This window comes from Sebastes umbrosus, chromosome 24 (genome assembly GCF_015220745.1).
Source record: "Sebastes umbrosus isolate fSebUmb1 chromosome 24, fSebUmb1.pri, whole genome shotgun sequence".
Classification (NCBI taxonomy): Eukaryota; Metazoa; Chordata; class Actinopteri; order Perciformes; family Sebastidae; genus Sebastes; species Sebastes umbrosus.
Window position 1 is genome coordinate 11866999 of NC_051292.1, and position 15297 is coordinate 11882295.

The following is a 15297-nucleotide window of genomic DNA, read 5'->3' on the forward strand; positions in this document are numbered from 1 at the left end:
CAGTACAGTATGAGCACACACACAAATGCATACACACACAGGCGTACATCATTCCTCGAGTTTTTGAGGTTGTTGGCTGCTGCGAGGCGTTTTTTTCTCTCTCTCCTCTTCATCATTAATTAGTCATTTAATTAGAAAACTTCAAAGTGAAAACATCCTCTGCTGGTGGGCGGACTATGTCAGTGTGTGTCAGTGTGTGTGTGTGTGTGTAGATGCAACATTGTGACACAAAATAATGTAAGTTATGAAAGTGTGTCTTTTTTGGTCTTTGATTACATAAACATAAAACATATTTTATGGTTAGAAAACTTGATGATTTGGGCATTTGTTTTACAAACTGAGCTCATAGACATTGCTTATGATGGGTGTAAGCATGGCTGCAATTAACGATTATCCGTTTATTAAAATGTAAATGACTTTTTTGATCAATCAGTTTATCATTTAGTCTATAAAATGTCAGACAATAGAGAAAATATGATTATTCATTTCTCTCAGAGCCCTGAGTGACATCTTAAAATTGCTAGTTTTGTCCAACCAACAGTCCAACAATCTATTTACTTATTTATTTATGTATTTATTTATTCATTTATTTATTCATTCATTTATTTATTTATTTATTTATTTATTTATTTATTTATTTATTTATTTATTCATTTATTCATTCATTTATTTATTTATTTATTCATTCATTCATTCATTTATTTATTTATTTATTTGACAGGGTGATACATGTAGGCATTGTTACACTTAATTAAAGTGGTTAGGCTTTTAAGAGAAAAAAAAAATACATAAAACCCACATCATACATAAAGTCACATAATACAGCATTAATATTAAATTGAGACTGTTTCATAGCCAGTTAAAAGTTCCTCATAGTGACTTTATCAGTATTTTACCCTAAAGAAAGTACAAAGTAGAGAAAGTAAGAAATCATTTAAGCCAAAGTGAAAAAAGACAGACATTCAATAAAACAAGGACACGAGTGAAGCGGCCAACTGAACCCATCAAAGGGTGAGATCAAACCCCCGACGTGTTGCAGCCATAGACGAATATATCACTGCTGAATACCAAATGTGTTTCTATTGGCTGCAAACCTGCTGCTGGCATCAAGTCAACCGACTCCCTCCTGACCTCTCTTCCTTCCTCTTCCTCCCACAGCCCGACGAGCTGGAGGGCGTCCACACACACACCTTCAAGCTGAAGCCGTTCAAGAAGGCCAAGAGCTGTGATATATGCAAGCAGGCCATCGTCAAGGAGGGCCTCATCTGCAAAGGTGAGCGTCGGGGATGTTCGCGAGTTGAACTTTGAGTTCGGAGCAGACGGGAGATTAGGATGAGTGATTTGTGACCAGACAGCGATTCACTCATGAATATGTTCTCCTGATGTTCCTGTTTCGGGATGGCTGGCGGGGCTGGGGTCTGTCCCAGCATGCATTGGGGGCAAAAGGCAGGGAAAAACAAACACAAAAGAGACAAAACGGAGTTAGACCGAGCAAAGCAGACCCATTTTTTTAACCTTCTGAGACCCACAATAGACATGTTTTGTCTTTTTTAGGGGAGTACTGGATGGTCTTTAGGGGGAGATAGCAGGTCAACAGTAGATGTCACATAGAAGTGGTGTACATCATGTGAAAGCTGGGAACCTGAAGATTAATTTGAGATGCAGCTCAGCACAGTGTGTCAAGTTGTTCTAGTCATAAATCAGAAATGATGATGATAGAAGTATATGATGTCCATCCCCGTGCTCGATTATGTCTCAGAAGTTGTTGCAGCACTTTTTGGGTTGATACCATTTGTTTGCTGATTTGCTGCTAAATCTAACCATTTTTTTACCACTCGAGAATTGATAAAAATGATCAATAATCCCTCCAAGATACCACATTAAGACACCAAGACCTCGAGGAACACCGTAGAAAAAGCCATGCTGTGATTTGAGATCAAAAACTTTGGACATTTGGAGATTTCTGCAAGAATTGCATTTTTCGGCGATTGGATGGCGAGCGCTTCTGTTGTGTAAACTGCTCAGAAACCCCCTTATTGTCAGTCTAGCTAGGAAAAGCCATCCATCCTCTGAATGCTCTACGTCTCTAGTTTGTGGCTGTAAAGTTTCATGAGGCTGTGATTATCCTAGAGGTCACCACAGGTCATTTAATACAGTGAAGTCAAATTTAAAGAAATGGTCTCACTACAATGAAATGGCTTCTATGGGGACTAACATCATCACTCATTGGATCCACAAGAGTCTCAGCTTTACAGTGATACAATGTGCATCACATTTCTTAGGACACAAGGAGGTGAAGTCTTCAGATTGTTTGTTTTTGTCCAACCAAAAGTCCAAAGACATTCAGCTCACAGTGATATAAAATGTGTCTGGCAGCTGTTTTCTACATCTGTCTCGGCCGTGCGTCCATCTCCCCGTGTTTGGACTGTTTTGGTTCAAACTGTGCATATGCATGCATGTGTCTGCAGTTCCAGCTCCCTCTCTTCTTCCTCCCTCCCTTTAAGCCCCCTGCCTCCCCCCGTCTTCCTCCACAATCCAGTCACATGTTTTTTCCGATTCTAATTTTAGAAGAACTGAAGGTTTTTATTGTCACTCCAAGAAAAGTCCAGGGGAAATTAACGTTAGAGGACTCCCGGGCAGCCTCACATTTCCTCTCTCTTTCTTTCTTTCTTTCCCTCCATCTCTCTCTCTCTCTCTCTCACTCACTCTCTCCCTTTTGAACTACAAACACAAGCGTCTTTAGCAGAAGCCGAGTTGACACTCAGAAGCCCGGCGGTAGGAGAGCGGGCCTGTATGGGGCTTTGGCTGAGGATTTGCTGTTAAAATTAGCATGGCTGCTGCTGCTGCATTAGCCTAGATAAGAGGGGAAAAAGGAAAAGAGGGGTGAGGGGTGGTGGTGGGGGGGGGGTGTAGAGCGAGGCAGGATAAAGAGAGAGAAATTGGGGTATAGGGGGATTGGGAGATAGACATGGAAAACAAAGGAAAGAGAGTGCAAAGGGGAGCACAGGAGAATTACTTTCCCTTTCATCCCATCTTTTGTTCGTTCATCCTCTATGTTCAAATACAGTAGCCAAACGGTAAAGTCATCCAGCAGCAGCTTCGTGTGCACAAACTTGGTTTAATCAGCAATAAAATATCATCTCGTGCTATTACATGTGAGCCTTTTTTTACTATACTGTATGTTCGCAAAACAAACAAACACCTGGACACATGTTCATCCGAGCATCCCTTTCTGCCCTTTACAGTTCCCAAGAAGCGTTGCTAGGCGCCCCCAATAAAAAAAAAGGCCACGTTGCCAGAGGGCTCGTGGCCAAGAGATAAGATGTGACAATAAGACGACGGGCTGCGCACTCTTCCAGATGTGTGCATTATGTGTTCAGGATGTACACGCTCTAACTAGCTGAGATTATCTGCACCGCAGTCTTCTGATTTACTGCGTGTGCCCCTTAACCCCTTAAAGGAACACTTCACCCACAGAATTACCATTTGTATATCAATCCCTCACCCCGTGTTACTTTGAATTCTCGAAGAAAATGTCTCGAATGCCTCCGACGAAGAATCAAAAAACAGAGAAAAGCCCCCGTTTACTTCGAGAATTTAAGAATTCAAAGTAACACGGGGAGAGGAATTGCTATACAAATTTTCATTTTGTGGGTGAAGTGTTCCTTTAACGGAATAATTCAACATTTTGTGGAATCACTTTGGCCGGGACCAGAAACTCCAGGAAGTTCCTTCCGCCAGCCAAACTACTTTAAACTACTGTTTTTGTATGGATTAAACAAAAGAGATGTTACTTAGTGAGCTTTTAAGATGCTGGTAGGCAAAAGATCAAACATGTCAAATATGTTCACGTATGTCTGTGGTTTATTTACTGTGTTCCTTTGCTCTTGTCTGAGATGAAGCTCTGTGACAGGATAGACTTGTACCTCCTGTGGACAAGTGGGACTCATTAACAGTGTGTAAAAACCACATGATGATAATGATTGCCACTGGTGCCTGCATGGAAAGTTTAAGGAAACTTAGAATGAAGCATCAGCAGTTATTTGCACATATAGCGACGAACCAAAGAATGTCTTTTTAAGAGTTTAATAATGCACTTTTATTCTGGAAACCTAGAAGTCATGCATGTGCACATATGTTTATCAGTTGTTTATTTCTTTACACTGCTGGCTTCTATCTCTGAATGGTTGTACTTAGCTCCATCCCTCTCGTGTCACTTCTGGTTGCAAAAAGAAACCAAGATGGCGACGGCCAAAATGCCAAACTCGAGGCTTCAAAACGACAGTCTACAAACCATTGGGTGACGTCACGGTTACTACGTTCACTTCTTATATACAATCTATGTCAGTGGCACATAAATTTAATTTTTAAATTCTAATATTTATTAGACTCAATATCTTTAACTACAGTAAAAAGGGATTTAGTTACAAGTGTGGTAAATATCATCTTTTAAGAGTTTAATAATACACTTTTATTCTGGAAAGTCATGTATGTGCACAGATGTTCATCAGTTGTTTATTTCTTTACACGGCTGGCTTCTATTTCTGCTTAACTTTCAGGAATTTTATCACGTACAAGTCATTCATATGCAGCAGTTTTGCGTTATTAAAACTTGTTTTGTAGGGTTTTCACTCACATGACAGGCGCTGAAATAATAGTCAGTAATAAGTAGACGGATGCCTCTCTAATTGGATGGACAAATACTCACTTAACTCTCCAAATAATCACCAATCAGCGCTTCATACACAAATAACCAAGTGATCCATTTATCACCATCACACAGGTTTACCTCAATTAACCAAAGAGTGTTTTTTCGAACAGCCTGCTTTTTCCGTGAGACCACCCAGAACCTCCGTACACCCGGCACCCTCTCCGTCCTCACTTCTGCTCACACGTCGCGCCACCTGGGGACCACCTAGGTTTGACAGCGAGGGCCGCAGGTGTTTGGGGTCAAGGGTCGACATCCAAACATTGCCATTTTCACGCCTGGAGGTCGACACACTCTCAGTTTTGGCTTATTTACCTCCTTCATGTAGCTCACATTACCACTTTAACACCTCTATCTAAAGGTCTTAATCTGAATCAAAAAGTGAAATACAAACAAATGAATGGATGTTTGCTCTATGTGGCCACTTGGGGGCAGCACCACAGCATGTTAGCGTCAGGATGAGAGCTGACCTTGTTTCCTTTTCAGTGCATTCAGCAGTAAACAGTCATTCTCTAGCAAAAAGGCTGAATGCAGGACAGTTGCACTTTACAATCAGTGCAGAAAAAAAAGCACCACACCTGCTGCTTTATTCTCTGATCTATTGAGAAAGACACATCAAGGTGTTTTCCTTTCCACAGAGGTGACTGTGTGTGATGGATGTTTACTCGTGCATTGATCTCACGTGGAGATTTTGTGCACGTCTTAACTGTTCAGCGACAGTATTTTTTGCTCTCGTCTGTTTAAATTAACAAACCTGACTTTTGTCTCTTCTTCTTTCAGCGTGCCGCTTGTCCATCCATAGGAAATGTGAAGTGAAGGTAAGACACTGAGCATCTTTTACTCCTTATTATCAGCGAGTTATTACACCCGCATGCCAACGTGTGCACATCAACACTTTACACACATTTGAACATACTGCAGATAAAACCTGACCGTGGTCTTTTTCTTATTGTTATAGAAATTCGATCACAAAATTGACAGCAACACAAACAGTAGGAATTTAAAGCATCTCTATTCTAATAAGAGTTTTTATCTAGAAACATTCATATATGAACGCAGATGTTAAGCTAAGACTGTGTTTAGACTGACAAACGCTGCACTCTCATTCAATTCAATGAGGCCGCTGCACCGGCACATGGGGTTAAGGACACAGAGGGATCCGATCAACAACAAAAAAACGCAGATTTGATCAGCGAAAACTTTGAAACTGGATCAACTTTTGCCGTAACTCAACGTAACGTCATCCAGCGAGAGGCTGCACTGGCCAATTAAACACTTTCCAGCACATATTCCCTGTAGATTACGATGCAACACGAAGGTTTGGTCACTTTACATTTCCGTCCTACGAATATTCGTTCCATCTTCCATTCACTTCTACTGAAACCACCCTTGCACCCGATTCACCTGTTATCAGAATGTTATCGGTCGCTATAAGCCATGATTTTCATAGTGATTTCCAAAGTTAAATGCTGTCTCATAGTATTATAAACCCCCGAGCACTGTTTTAGCATCCGACAAGCCTTTGAACTCATTGTTTTATTACTCAAAAACCATCTTTCCTGGATCACACATCTGCCTCTCACCTGAAACAACATGTTTTTTTTTAACATTTTCCATCACTTAATACATTTTATAATTCACGGTCACACATTTATTTCGCCAAAAACAAAAAAGTCATGAGGAACATGGTTTGTATCCTGAGCTGCAGGATGTTTTGGAGAGAAAAATCCTGAAAAACGCAAAAAAGAGGAAGTGAAACCACGCGGTGCGCCGTCTCTGCTTCCTTCGCATCGAATCAAATATTCCACAGTTTCTACACCTCTTTCACAGCCACATTTGATCCCAATCTGCAGTGGAAAAGGGGGGAGAATGCACGGGGAGAGCAAATGAAAAGGAAGGAAGGAAGGGAGGAATGGATGACGGAGAGAGAGAGAAGGGAGGGAAAGGGCGGAGGGGGAAGAGCGTAACAAGGCTATTCTTAGTGGTTTTAGTTGTGACTGGTGGGGAGAAATGTTGAAACGTCTCTTCTCTTTTCCTCTCCAGTCTTGCCCTGGTTCTCTCCCTTTACCCCCAAAACCATCCCTCAACCCAAATATTACTGTAGGAACAAAAGCTGTGTGTTCCCAAAACATCCGAGGGAAAATTTCCCAAATACCTCGAAAACCAGGCAAAGCCATTTGTGGTGGCAATTGGGGGAATAATCCGGATAGTCAGAGTCATGAGTCATTCATTCTGGTGGTGACAGACGTTGGACAGGAAATGTTTTGAAGTAGAGGTGTTTGAGTCTGAGAAGAGAATGGTTCATTTGGTTAAAAATGAGCGCTTTGGCATGATTTCCCCTAATCCGTATTTGCTAATGTGCTAATCCCTAAATTGGTTTACTTGGGACTAAACATTTGTGTTGGCTCTATCCGAGTGAAATGACCCCTTCGAATCAAAATAAACAGGCCACAGTATGGCAGCTCATTGTTTCAGGCCCCGTAAAAAAGCACGGAAAAGTAAAGTCTTTGTGCAAATACGAGTGTGGACTCAGGCAGCCGGCGATGCTTTCTCCAGCTTGACTCCGCGCTGACCTCCGAACAGTAAATTTGTCACGAAAGCACAATGAGGTCGTCGCCAGCGGTTTTCGCAGTTCACCAGACGTGAAGATAACCGTTGACTTTTCGTTTTATGTGTTTATCATCTCAAGCTGCCGCAACTTCCCCTTTTTTATGATGTATAGTGGCCAGGACAGTAAAAGACAAGTTGTTGAATGCTTTAATGGGGGGGTGTCATCACGTTTTATGCAGCGTCTCTGTGTTTTTATGGCATTTTAATGGAGCCTATTCTGATTTTAACGATGATGGTAAATGTTCTTAACATATGATGTTAGACAGTATATGTCATTTATTTATACTCTGCACTATACCCAGTATCATGAATTTCATTTATATTTCTCACTTGTGTACACATGTTTCACATAATTAAGTAATTTAATTGGAATTCAGGGTGTGCAAAAGTAAGGTTAACATTGTTTTTTACATTTAATGCATAGTCATGAATTGTTTATGAGAGTAGTGTAGTTTTATTAACCTTAGTACATAGCAGTGGCAACCTCCGGGTCTGAAAAGTGAAGCCAATGCTGAAGTGTCTTAAACTTGTGTTCTCTATAATAGCCACCAGGGGGCGACTCCTCTGGTTGCAAAAAAAGAAGTCTGATTGTATAGAGGTCAATGAGAAAATGAGCCTACTTCTCACTTGATTTATTACCTCAGTAAACATTGTAAACATGAGTTTATGGTCTCAATCGCTAGTTTCAAGTCTTCTTCAATACAGCGTGATGTTCATTTAGTAAATTATGATCCCATTTAGAGTCAAATAGACCATAAAGCAGGGATGCTTTAGGGCGTGGCTACCTTGTGATTGACAGGTCGCTACCACGGCGTTGTATGGTCTGGGTGTTGTCCGTGTTTTCGTCTTACAACTTTAACCCTTTCACATTCGTTTTCATTTCATGAAAGTTAATTGTAACATTTCGGTCGCCTAAAAATGTCTTATTCAGCGTTCGGTTGTACTTCGCTCCACCCTCTCACGTCACTTCTGGTTGCAAAAAGCCAAGATGGCGACGGGCAAAAACCAAGATGGCGACGGGCAAAATGCCCGAACCCGAGGCTTCAAAACGTCAGTCCACAAACCAATGGGTGACGTCTGACAGTCTATGTCAATTACACATAAATAACATTTTTCAAGCCGGATTCTAATATTTATTAGACTCAATATCTTTAACTACAATAAAAAGTGATTTAGTTACAAGTGTGGTAAAGTGTTTGAAATAGCACGTAGACAAGAAATCAAACTTTACAATTCAATTCAATAAATGTATGAAATTTGAAAAAAAAAAATAAGAAAATAACTATTTAATAATTTATAATTATTTTATTTTGTTTGCATGTGGAAAAATTTCTCAGGAGCACTAAGTGGCATTTACTGACCTCTGTCGGTGACCAGAGAAATTGCAACAGCATGTAAAGCTCTCTGGCATATCAGGGTGGCTGCACTGTAAGTGACATCTTTAAATATCTAGTGTGGGAAACACTGTGTATCACCCTGCTAAATACTGTAATAATACAGCTACATTTTCATGCGACCAGTTGCTCTAAAGGGAGATGTGATTTTTTATCATTTTATTTGGCCGACTTATTGCACCTTTAAAGCCCATAAAACATTTTGCCGACGTCCCTGTAATCTTGTTGTCAGTGGAACGATTAGTGATATGTTTCCCCTTCCTCTGAAAATCTCCAACCACATGCGGTTCGATCATTAACTTTTAGAGCTTATGAAAATGTCTTTGCAGAACATCCAAAAGACAGATGTCCACTAATATGCCTCGATGAAGAGCGGCTAATCGGCGAAACGCTGTTTTCTTTTCCGTCCGACCGCAACCATCTCCGCGCGGAACGTCTGTTATTGGAACCCTACAGGACGTTCGAGCTCGCATGCGCTCTCGTCCCGCGGCGTATAGACTTGGTGACCTCAACGTAGCTGTTACGGTTGTGTATGGTGAGGTGGAGGCTTGTCGGGGATGGGGGGTGTTGTGGCCAAAAACCTGGCTGGACACCCAAGTTGTGGTGAACAGATGCTCTCTGTTAGACTGGAGTCTGGTGGGTCCTCATACCTGACTCGAGCGTGCATATGTCATCGCTGTGGGATCCTGCGTATATCTCATGAATGTTTCCTACTGTTTAAAGAGTGAGCTAACTCATTCAGGGTTACATGTGGATTCAGGGTTCCATTTTGGCACCTCTGCAACAAAAATACGCAAAAACAGAATCCGCCCAATATTTCAGCAAGTATGTGTGTGTGTGTTTCATGCGTCGACTGGATAGCGCAGCGTCTGTGAGCTCTCTGAGAAACAAGCCCTCATTATTCCTTATGATTTATCCCCGCCATGTCTTGGAGGAGCCTCCTGGAATGCCGCTGCAGTGGTTTGTGCTGTTCGACGGGGCCGGCGGGTTGGAAGACACAGGCGAGGTTTGGCAAGGGGGAAGGCAGGGCCGGAGAGGAATGATGGGAAGGAGTTGGACGAGCGAGAAGCGCAAGAAGTTTTGAATATTCCTCGTGTAAACAACAATGCGGGAGGGTGCTTTTTGTTTTTTTTCCTTGGCTGCATTTTGTAAAATGCTTTTGTGTTTTTTTTCCTCTCAGCCGCAAGACAAATTTGTTTGGAAAACTTTGGAGTACTGCAAGATAGATGGGGAAATTTGACATTGCATTCCGTTTTGTCTAGCCTTGAAAGGGTCAAGTTTTGAAATTAAAGGGATAGTTCGGGGGTTTTGAAGTGGGGTTGTATGAGGTATCTATAGTCAGTGTATTACCTACAGTAGATGGCGATTGGTACGCACCCAGTTTTGGAGAAACGGACAGGAGTTATCTCACAGAACCAAAGCTGTACTTTGATGTACTGATGTACTGCTGTGGACGGGAACAGCATATTTTAGACACCTAAAACAATCACTTTAAGTGTACTCTATATTTAGAATATTTCACCGTTCATCCTTGCCGTCAGACAGCCCTTTCCGACAGGGAACTGAAGCTTTCGTATCCAGCTATACTCTCGCCAAAGCCACCAGACTCCATCAAAAGAAACTGTAATTTTGGTCTACCACTGCCTTGATCAGTAAGTTAGTTTGTGCTAATCTGTGACGTTTGTGAATCCGGTAGACCAACATTTCCTACTTCTGCGAGGTAAAATTACAGTTTTTTTTAATGGAGTCTGGTTGCTTTGGCGAGAGCATCGATAACGGCTTCAGTTCCTCGTCAGAAACATAGATTGTATAGCTGTCTGATGGCAAGGTAAATCAGCAAACTGAGAGTTTATGACGTGACCTCCTGGCTACACTCTCAAACTACTAGAAAAGGTGTGAAAAGTCGGTGTGGAATTAAAAAATAAAGCATATTTAAAGCATGCTTACTGCAGAATGACTCCATGCAAGACCAGTTTTATTCTGTTCTAATAATAAACAGTAAAGGTCAGCAGGCGAACCTTGGACCCTGCAGGGAATTGCTGACAGTTAACCCCGGTTCTTCTCTGGGTTTAGGGACCACCGCGCTTTTCAACAAGTTTTTTGTTCAGCGAGTAAATTAAAAAGAAAATCTGTTTACTTATCGCTGCCGTCAGATGGAGCCGAACAAAGTGCTCTCGTAATCGGGCTTTTTTCCACTTCCTGTAGTTGTAGATGTTCGCAGATCTTGGAGCAGCACCAGGGGTCGAAACAGCAGGACTATAGGAAGTGAGTCATGGTCGCAGTCCAAGAATAAAAATAACGAGAGGGTGTGAGACGCGTATTCCTGCAGACACATTCACAGTCTGAAAAATGTTGTTTTCCAAAACTCTTAATGACAACAGTGTGACAAGAAGATCATTTAATCATCATTAATAATTACACGAATGGTACAAAAATGACTCAATTAACAGGTTTCCGAGCTAAGAAAGTACATCCTCGTCTCAAAGCTATTAAGGTTTTTTGAAGCAGATTCGGCAAAACCCAGTCACATGCTGCAACTTTCTATTTTTAGCCGATTCAATAGTTCCCTTTGTCATGCAAAAAAGAAAATCCAGGGGATATTATTGCCGCGCGGAGACTCAGACGGTCCCGTTTCATCTCTAGTAGCCCAAAAATCCCCTCTCTGTCAAGCTGAGCTCACTCGCAGCTTACATAACACGAGCGGCGACGTGCGAGAAAAACAGCTAAGCATTTTTTTTTTTTTTAGAAGAAGGAAAGGATGCTCTGTCAGACTTTAGACTGATATGAGGAAACTCTCCGGGTCCGCACCTGTTACGGCACAAGTGGCTTTAAAGCGAGTCAATTCCTGCACATTCCTAACTCGACTAAGCCCGACTCGACTAAGCCGGCGCAGAATTTAGAGGTCAAGTGTTTCTAGCTTTGGCGTCCTAACATTTTAATCCACACCCCTAACATGTGTGGATGTGTGAAAACCGGGAGAGGCCTTTTAATTAGAGCTCTGGCAAATGACACGCTCTATAAAATGCAACCCTAGAAGCTCTTTAATATGTCAGGAGGCACGGGTGCAGCCCCGTTTTAACACCTACTGTATAAACTCGGCGTGTTTGTGCGGAAAACTTTTAATTGATTGGTAGAAAAGGCTCCTTTTCACTGGTGTTTTACAGGCTTTTTATTTTCTCTCCTTCTAAGGTTCTTTATTTATCTGCCTTATCTTCCAAAGTGCACGGCGCAAGACCAAAAAGCACAGTAAGACGTGCAGAGCAAGCCGGGGATTGAGGAGCGTTCAAGAATGTTGGCATGGAAAAGAGAGGGACTATCCAAGCATGAAAGTGAAAAAGGTAGAACAAGAGAAGGGGAGAGAGAAATGATGACACGTGCACACACATACACATTCAGGAGAGCCTCCTCATTCCTCCGCAGCCCCCTTTCACAGAGGCAAGTCTGTTTCCCCGGCGCAAACACGTCACATCAAAGAGCCATCACAGCACGTCTCCATAGCGACGCCCTTCAGCGGCGTAGATGCGGCGCGGCAGTCGGGAGATAGAGCTGGGCAGACGAACCGTACGGGGCGGCCTAATAACCGGGTGCTAGCAGATGACTGATGGCCCAATTTACCTCGGGTCCTCGTCTGGAGGTCAAGAGCTAAGTTCACCCCGAGTGTTTAAAGCACAGCGGGACACTGGCAAATATTTTGCTCCCAAGTATTTTAGAAAAAAAGGATTTTTTGGGGGTAGCCAGTCTGTTGACATCAGGTCTATGCTCTGGAGCAAATATGCAAGCATATTCAAGAACTTTCTATGTAAATACTTTTAAAGGGGACATATCATGCTCAATTTCCAGGCTCATACTTGTATTTTGGGTTTCTACCAGAACATGTTTACATACTTTAATGTTCAAAAAAAGCTTTATTTTTCCTCATACTGTCTGTCTGAACAAACCTGTATTCTCCCTCCGTCCGAAACGCTCCGTTTTAGCGCCTGTCTCTTTAAAAAAAAAGCCCAGTCTGCTCTGATTGGCTTGAGAGGAAAAAATATGGTGGGCGATCTATTCTAATGAGCCTGCATGTGACATGGGAATGAGAGACAAAATCTGATTGGCTTGTTGAATTTTTGTGGGCTGCGTCAATCAGAAAACATTTCGGATCGAGACAGCCCACAAAAAAAACTGACTGGGTTGTCTTATTTCATAATTTCCGGGTTGGTAGGCACTCCGGATACCCAAATGTATGTGAACAAGCACTGAAAAAGAGTTTTTCATGATATGTCCCCTTTAAGATAAGATAAGACAGAACTTTATTCACCTGGAAGGACGTTTTTCTGCTTAAGATTATCGGTACACCTGGCAAAATGAATACAAATATAATCTTAGTAAATACTACATATAAATATGTTAAAATAAAAATGTACATACTCACTAAAATGAAATAGAAAAGCAAAATAGATACACTTGAATTGAGAGATTTTTTTTTGCAGAAACAAGAACAGAAAATTTCGAATTTTTGCAGAAACAAGAAAGGAAAAGTTTGAGTTTTGTTGCAGTGACAAGAAAAGAAAAGTTGAAGAATTTTTGCAGAAACAACAGAAAAGTTAAAGATATTTTTTTTGTTGCAGAAACAAGAACAGAAAAGTTTTAGTTTTTTTGTTGCAGAAACAAGAACAGAAAAGTTTGAGATTTTTTTTTGCAGAAACAAGAACAGAAAAGTTCTCCTTCTCACTCCTTCTGTCAAGCATGTGTCAACAGCTCCAGAGAGGGCTATGAGGAAAAGGCAGAGGGAGGGATACAGAGGGATACAGTTACTGAGTGTCTGCCCCCGGACGGCTTCTTGCTCTCTCGTTTTGGGTACCGGAATCATAAGGAGCCCCAAGCCACTTTCTTGGCCTTATATAGCGTGTTTCAAACATTTCTTGGCAGTTGACGGGAGGAACCGAAGCCAGCAGTACAAAGAGTGGATCCTGGTCCGGTCCAGAGGCTGCACAGACATCCACATGCTCGCGCGCACACATGCACAGAATCGAGTTCAGTAGCTCTCTGGCACGCGTTTGGGATTACTGCTGTTGTTTCGAGCGAGAGGGGCGGAGGAGGAGGAGGAGGAGGAGGAGGAGGAAAGTGCCTGTATTTGGTACTCCCTCTCTTGCCCTCTTTCTCTCCCGGAGGGGGGTCTGAAGGCAGGGAGAATGCAGAGGTAGAAACAAGGAAGGCAGAGGGGAGAGAGAGCGTGAGAAAAAGTGGCACCGGTGTGCAGGTAAGACATCTGGAAGAGTCGATTTTCAGATTTTTGCAGTGTATTCCATCTGTAGTTTGCGTGCTTTGCATGTTAAATACGTTTTCTTGAATTTGTAGTTCTTTGCATTCTTTCATGGCTTAAAAATTGGTTTTCAGAAAGCTGGATTTTGAGTGTTTTTAATGCTGTTTTGTAGCTAAAACAAAGTTGTTTTTTTGGATGTGATTTTCAAAATGCCTTACCCCGCATGTCTTAGATGTGGGCTATTTTGCCACACACTCATGGGAAAGTGGCTCCCGTGGGAACAGGGTTCATTCGAGTTGCTCGTTTGAGGCTCGGCAGCCTTTCGTGACCCGACGAGAAGTGATTTGTGGCGGCAGACTCGGGAGAGAGAGAGAGAGAGAGAGAGAGACCCGGAGCAACTGGTCAACACAGCAGGGCAAACACGTGTTTTCTCTCTCAGCGTATCTGCTTTGGCATTACGAGAGACTGAGTAGAGCAGTTGGTCGAGTTTGCAGGGAAAACGTCTTCTTATTTTTGCTTTTTTTCTCACCCTTCGAGAGAGGATGCAGACTGACGATCGCTCACCTTTGACCTTGAGCTAACACACGGTCGGCAGTTAAACGTGAGCGGTCAAGAGGTCTCGAGGCTTGTATGTCCTGTCTCCCGCTGACGAGTCAAAACAACAGGAAGGAATGCCGTTTTTATTACCGTGCCAAAATTAAACTCTCTTTTTGTTTTTGGGCACATTTTTTTCTTGAATTCTATTTGAAGACATTACACATCCTTGAACCCGACGCTCTTGCCCTGGCATCACACTTTTCAAAATTGGTCATAAGTCTCGAGAGGAAGCCGCTCTACCACTTTTCCCCACCTTGCCTCTTAAACTGCAGAAAGAGCCCTAACTCATGTCTCCCTCGCGTCTCATAACATGAAGATGTCCTCCAAAGAGTGATGCTTATAGAACGACTGCTTTCCCTGCAGATCTATCCCTCTTGAACTATTTGTCTCTTCCATCTGTCTCCCCCATCCCTTAATAACATACCTAGCTCCCCTCCGGGCCGTTCATCTTTTGACACATCAGAGGAGTGAAGCCTTTGGCAGCGTTGTTGAGAAAGAAACTACCATAAATCGCAGAAAGATCAGCTTGAAGAAGGGTTCAACTTTTGATTGCCAAATAGAAATTCCTCGCACGCGTTTGTGCAGTTTGTTTTTCGCCACGTCACGCATCAACACATTTTGTTTTTCTGATTGAATTTTCAGATTTGTAGAAGAGCACACAAGCTGGTAAAACTGCGAAGGCTGCAAGATCCTCCAAACTGCGTCAGCTCCAAAGTATGCGCCCGGGAAGTGTTATAAAAGCA

The 15297-nt window shown here is 42.3% G+C and overlaps 1 protein-coding gene across 15 annotated transcripts in view; it reads left to right on the forward strand.

The window, feature by feature from the left end:
- The window catches only part of tns1a (tensin 1a), a 95324-nt gene that overhangs the window by 25077 nt on the left and 54950 nt on the right, over positions 1-15297 (forward strand). For 12 of the 15 annotated variants that reach the window (XM_037762180.1, XM_037762185.1, XM_037762187.1 and 9 more), the window contains exons 2-3: positions 1159-1273; positions 5489-5526. In XM_037762180.1, coding sequence (XP_037618108.1) covers positions 1159-1273; positions 5489-5526 — 153 coding nt within the window. Of the gene's footprint in view, positions 1-1158; positions 1274-5488; positions 5527-13633; positions 13955-15297 lie in introns of those variants that run through there. The other 3 variants (XM_037762194.1, XM_037762195.1, XM_037762196.1) reach the window with 1 other exon arrangement.